General features: G+C 54.0%; 1 protein-coding gene across 1 annotated transcript; it reads right to left on the minus strand.

The window, feature by feature from the left end:
* Positions 1–892: 892 nt before the first annotated feature.
* On the minus strand, positions 893–5,297 carry LOC124244082 (UL16-binding protein 1-like). The gene is made up of 5 exons (XM_046670375.1): positions 5,089–5,297; positions 3,901–4,164; positions 3,376–3,651; positions 2,619–2,751; positions 893–1,391 (listed from the first exon to the last, which is right to left on the minus strand). Exons 1-4 carry the CDS (start codon positions 5,171–5,173, stop codon positions 2,642–2,644), a joined length of 735 nt encoding a protein of 244 aa, XP_046526331.1. The 5' UTR covers positions 5,174–5,297; the 3' UTR covers positions 893–1,391; positions 2,619–2,641.
* Between the last annotated feature and the right edge of the window lie 832 nt (positions 5,298–6,129).

The following is a 6,129-nucleotide window of genomic DNA, read 5'->3' on the forward strand; positions in this document are numbered from 1 at the left end:
GAAATAGAAATCTTTTAACCATTTTAAGAAATATATCCTACTTCAGTTGGATATCTTAATGCTAGTTTTTGCTACGTCACGCAGCACTGCAATGAACAATATCTCCACACGCTCTGGGGTCCACCTTTGCCAGCCTGGAATTAACACCGGGATGGCTGTGTCATAGGAAGAACACATCGTCCACTGTGGGGATCTGGTAAAACATATGTCAAGGGAGTGACTCCATTTATATCCCTACTAACAATGTAAGAGAACTCCTGCTATTCCATTTCCTGTCCATGACTTGATATGTTTCACAGCGTGTGCGTTTGCTGGGTGTGTAAGGGTACACACTGTTTTTCTGCATGATCTTGATGATTTGGGACATGTTCAGTTTTCTCATAGGCTTATTCACCTTCTCCCAACTGCTGAAAACATTTGCTCAAATGTTAGGAGAATTGGACTTATTTTTACGGATTTGTGGGAGGTCACTATATATTCTGGATACTGATCCTGTGTCTGAGGGGAAAGAAAACACCTCTTACAGGTAGAGCTGCTTCTGCTGTGAAGACGGACTTCTCACTGAAGGAGGCGAGCCAGGGTGGAGGGATCACAGGACAGTCACTGCTGGGGCGGGGGATCTGGGCTGAAATCAGGAAGATCCTCCTTCCTTAAGTCCCAGAATATTTGTTTCTACCGGGGCATCAGGATAAACTGGCGACCGACAGCTGGACTGCTTGTTCATTTCAGAGGGATCCTTCAATTCTCTCTTTCCACAAAATCCAGCAGAATCACCAGCTGTAAGCGCCCTGCAATGTGGAGGAATAGCGATGCCACGAAGTCTCTACTGGGTGGTAAAAGAAAATGTAAAAACGATTAATTTTTTTTAGAATAGAGAGATTTATTTAAATATCATTGAAGGGTGGTAAGTTACAAAAGGGGAAAATCATAAAGAAAACGTTGCTCTGTTGAAAAGTCAATGAGGTTGTTTTTCAGGATAGAGAAAGAATCCCTGAGGTTCTGCAGTCTGACGTGATATTTTTCTGACAACAACATTTGCAAGAACAGGGTCAGGATGCAGACAAGATGGAAACCGTTCTCCTTCATATTTCTTCATATTTCTTGCTGGAGCAGTTCAGGTTGAAGTGCAGGAATCCCACCACTGAGCACCAAGAGGAAGGGGCACAATATGCTAAGGAAAGGCGCTGAATAGGAGAACCGCCCAATGCAATAAGGAACCTGAGATGTTGCATGGACAGTCTCATCGTGATCTCATGGTGGTCTCTGGATTTGTAAGGTCTGAGCTCCTGGTGGTCTAGAAATGAACAGCAGGTGATCCAAAGGCAGCCAACCAAAAGGCAGAGTCGTGACACGGACCACACACCCAGGACCTCCTCGGGAGCATCGTCAGCCTTCAGAAAAGAAACAGTGTTGCTCCAAGTGGCTGAGGAAATCCTGGGTCAGGTCTCCAGGGTCAGCTTCCCACTCACTCCTCATCTTGAGTACAGCCCTCACTGAGGGTCATGTATTTCTCCCCACCTGTCACCTGCTCCCTGGTTCCACCAGTTTGTCCCAATCTCCCCCACCCTTTCCCACACCACAGGCAGCCCCAGGCCCTGCTGCCAAATGTTTACGTTCACGACTAGATCAAGTAACGAATCACCTGCTCCCTTTACTCAGGTCCTGGTTCAGCCTCTGATGGGAGGGCCTAAAGGACCTGGTGGGAGCTCTGATGGAAGAGAAGGGCCTGCATCCTGATACCTGTAGCCTTGGGGAAGGTTGCTGGCAAATACCTGTCTTTTCCTCCTCTCCCAGCCTCTTAGCTAGCAGCACACAGAGCTCTCAGTGTGATGGTCCCTGCCGCATCCATCCCTGGTCCAGCTCATCTGTGAGCACCAATAGCGGCTCAGTCCCACCTATCCCCTGAGTCACCTCTGCTCCAGGGAGGCGCCACTCAGTGGCTCAGGATCTGGGGTCTGCAGGAGCCTGGCTGCCAGGTGATGCAACATACTGAGCCAGGATTCCCCTTGTTCCATGGAGGACGGGCCTCCTCCTGATCTCCTCCTACACAGGCTCTACTGTTCTCCTTCTGCCTGACCTGCTGCGACCCAAGGCACCCTCTGTGGGCACGCAGCCCTGCACTCCAGCCTGTTGAGTTGAGGCTGCAAGGCCTTCCCAGACCTCCTCCTGGGCTTAGACCCAGGCCCCTCTGCTCTTGACCCCCTGGATGAGTCCTCTTACCCTTGACACATCACATGGAGCCACCATACAGCTCTCACTCAAATGTGAGTCCTGCCTCTGACCTGTGAGCCTGCTGTCCCCACACCTCCTCCCACTGGGCCCAAACAGACTCTCCCAAACAGGGGTTCTGGTCTGAGTCAGGCCTGACTTTACTAAACCCCTTTAGTATCAACAGGTCCTAAGCCTTGGGGTGGGCCCCTCCCCTTTCCCACTGGCCTTTCCAGTGAGGAGACAGCAGAACCCAGGGCTGAGCTTGGCCAAGTTATTGCTATGGAACAGTATGAGGCCTTAGTCTCCTCATCGCATTCCCATGATGAGAAAGTTCAGTGAGTGGGCAGGGTTGGGCTGAGAATCCACCCTTCCCCCATCCCTCATATCAGGCTATCTGCCCTCAGTACCTGTTACCATGACAGACTCAGCCTCAGAGGTCAATGAGGATAGAGCAGGTGAGGGTCACCAGGAGGACCCAGGCGATGGGGGTGATGACTGAGGCCCTGGATTGGCCTTTAACTGCGGCCACAGTTGGTGATGCTGAAATGGAAAAGGAAGAGTGACAGCCTTTGTCCAGACCCTATATGTGAAGAGACTCCTCCTCAACACCTGCTGCCCCAGACACCTGCAATGTGGACATTTTCTCCCCCTCTACTTGTGGCAGCTGCTGTGACAGGCCCTGAGGTAGGAAGAGAGAGGAGATGGGCCCTGTTCCCAAGGGGCTCAGCCAGCTAATGAAAGAAACAAGAGTTACAATGTCACCAATCACTGCTGCTGTGACAGAGGAGGAGGTGACACCTGAGGGTGGTGGGAGAGAAGTCCTCTCAGGAGCTGACATTTGGGGTGGGATTGAGGGGTTTCCAGAAATAAACCAGTTGAGATGCAAAAGGAAAGTGAGGCTAAGAAGAGGGAACAGTAAGAAGAAAAGGTCTGGACACAAAGGATGCCCTCTTGTTTGGGGTCAGCCAGAAGTCCACGGTGAGTGGACAAGAGGCATGTGCAGTGAGGAAGAGATGCCAGGAGTGAGAAGAGAAAGGAAGGATGGTAGAGCCGACCTATGGCGATGGATCACTCTTTCAAACCCCCACACCACACACACACACTGTAGGGTGTGTTGCTCTCTTCTCCAGAGAGCTGCCCCTTCCTCCTCCTCTTCTCAGGTACCTGTTGTCTCCAGCATTTTCTCCCAGTGCACCATGAAACAATCAAGCCAGCTCCTGCAGTCTCCCATGGAGATGTTCCAGAAGAACTTAGTCACATGCCTGTCACTCTCCCACTTCTCTTTCATCCATCTGCCTCCAGGGTGAAGCACTGTCCAGGTTCCATTCTTGGAATCAAAGCGGAGGAATGTCTGTCCTTGGAAGCCGAACTGCCAGGATGCACGTGTGCGCCCATTGGCTCTCCACTGACACAGCATCCTGCCCTGCAGCGGGAGAGGGTCTGCCCCCCCCCCCCCCCCCCATCATGGGATAGAGGTCAGCCTCTGGTCTGGACTAATCCTTTGCCCCCACCCCACTCCATTGTCCCGCCTCTGGGCCCCTTTGTATGTATCCCATTGTCTCCTTCAAGGCCTACCCTTCCTGCTGGGCTGCTTAGAAATGACCAACATCCTTTTTCTTTTTTTTTTTAACATGAATACAATCAACGCACCTAACCTCATAACCTGCTCACTTGGACTTTCCCACTTACCCCTGTCCGTGTATTTCTCTAGTTTAAGGTCCAGCAGTTGCTGTCTGAGAAAGTCCCCCACGTCTCTCAGCGTTTCCATCTGTTCTTGCCAGGCTCTCGTGCCTTTCACCTCCTCTCCCAGGAGACTCAAGGATTTGACCTCCTGGCTCCCACAGTCATAGGAAAGAAAAGTCTTTTCATGGACCTGGCCTTGAACCTCACACCAAGGTTGTCCACGGCTGGCCTTAGGGAGGACGGTGAAGTTATAGGAAAGAGAGAGAGCTTCTGTGAAGGAAAAACACAGGTGAGGTTTGGGGTAGGGAGAAGGAACCCCTAGGCCCCCCCACCCCCCACCACCCCTCAGGGACAGCCAGAGAGTCTCTGAAGGGCTGGGCTGCACAGCATGCATCACCCAGACCTGCCTGCCCACCCAGCAGTTCCAGCCTAGTGCCCCTCCCTTGATGCAGAAGGAGGGGGAGGAACAGGAGGTGTCTGCCTGGCAGAATCCACGCCCCCGAATCCCGTCCCTGCTACTCCAGGTTCTGGGGACAAGGCGTGGAGGCCTTTGCTGGACTGTGTCCTCAGGCAAGGGGATAAGGGGTCCCTTGGTAGTGAGGTGACTGGGGAGAGTTCCCATTTGGGAAGGTGTTGGGAGGCACTGCGGTGCGTGGGGACAAGGTGAGGTGAGCAGTGAGAGGCTGTGAGCTGGGGTGGAGGAGCAGAGACTCTGGAGGGACAGTGGCTGGGTCTGCAGGTGCGGTGAGCCGCTGGGCAGGGGCGCTGGGAAGTTCCTGGGGGAGAGCGGTGGGCAGGATGGAGGGTGTGTGGGGATAGTGGTGTGAGCAGAGAAGGGCACATGGTGTCTAGGGTTCGCATCCCTGCGGGAATGTCCCCTGTCCTGACCAAGCCTCGGGTGCCCTGGGGGTTCAGCAGCCTTTCCCGCCGCGCCCTCTCTCCCTCCCCTGCACCCACGCCCCTACCCCCATTCTTCAGCATTTCTTATTCTCCAGAGTCGCCTCTCTCCCTGGCCCACCCCTTGCCCAGAGGAGACAACCACTCCTCTGGACACGAGCCCGCAGTGGAAACTTAAGGGGAGAAGGCAGCACCACTGCCCGAGAAGGCACCCGAGCGCCCGTGAGCCCCGCGTCCCCTTCCCAGTTCTAAACCATCCCTCACCACACTTCCCTCCAGGTTCCATTCCGAACTCACTTGCCGCCAGGGCCCAGGCCCGCTGAGGGAGCAGGAGCAGGGACAGGAGACCCAGAGTGAACTTGGAGCCTGCAGTCCACCACATTGCTACATGCAGCAGGGACGGGGACCCAGCTGCCGGTCCCACTGGCCCCACTGACACAAGTGTTCTGGGCGCGGGGCCAGACGTTGTCCGCCGACATTCACCCCAGGGCCCCCTCTCCTCGCCCTCCTCGCACTCCTGGCCAGCTTCCCAGGCCATGCCGGAAGACTCCTCCCACCCGTCGCTCTCCTGGTCTGAGTCTGGTGGGTCTGGTGACTCTCACGTCACTCATTATTTCCAGTCTCCTCATGCAGCCGAAGTCTCTCTCCCTTTTCCCCCTGCCCCTCAGCCCTTCTTTCCTGCACTCATCCTCCTGGCCCTCCCGTCTCTATTCCATGTTCACAATCACTCCTCTCTTCTTAAATAACGCAAGATTTTCCTTCTCGAGAATACTCCCGTCTTCATGAAGGGGACTGAACACAGCCCTTAGCTGTGTCATCGACGGGATGTTTTCTAGTAGTTTTGATCCCAGCGGAGCCCAAGGCCTTTTTGTAGATAAAGTAACTCGTGTTTGGGAAAGTTTGGGGTGCAGAGCTCCGAATGTGTATTTCCCAGTTTCTGCTGCAGGCAAGGATTCAAAGCGGTGCCGGTGCAGCCTGGAGGCTTCTAGAGGGTTCTCCTCCCCGGGCCGCTGATCCTGCACTGCGGGTTTAGCCTCTGTGGCTGTGGGATTCTCACACTGTTCGCCAGGCATTTCAGGAATGGTGGACTCACCAGGACATGATGAGGGAAACACTCGTATGTTGAGGGTGAGAAAGATGCTTGATTTCTCCCCAGTGGGGCCTGATGGGGCTTTAATTCCACACGTCAAAGGCACTTGAAGTGACAGAGGAAGGCAGTGCATGATCCGTCTCTCTCATCACCAGCGACCCTGGTCCAGGACTCCCGACCAGGCAGCACTCACACCTGAGTTAGGAGACCTGAGGTGAGTTCTCAGCATGATGCTTGCTGAGGGTCAC

This window comes from Equus quagga, chromosome 8 (assembly GCF_021613505.1).
Source record: "Equus quagga isolate Etosha38 chromosome 8, UCLA_HA_Equagga_1.0, whole genome shotgun sequence".
In the NCBI taxonomy this organism is placed as follows: domain Eukaryota; kingdom Metazoa; phylum Chordata; class Mammalia; order Perissodactyla; family Equidae; genus Equus; species Equus quagga.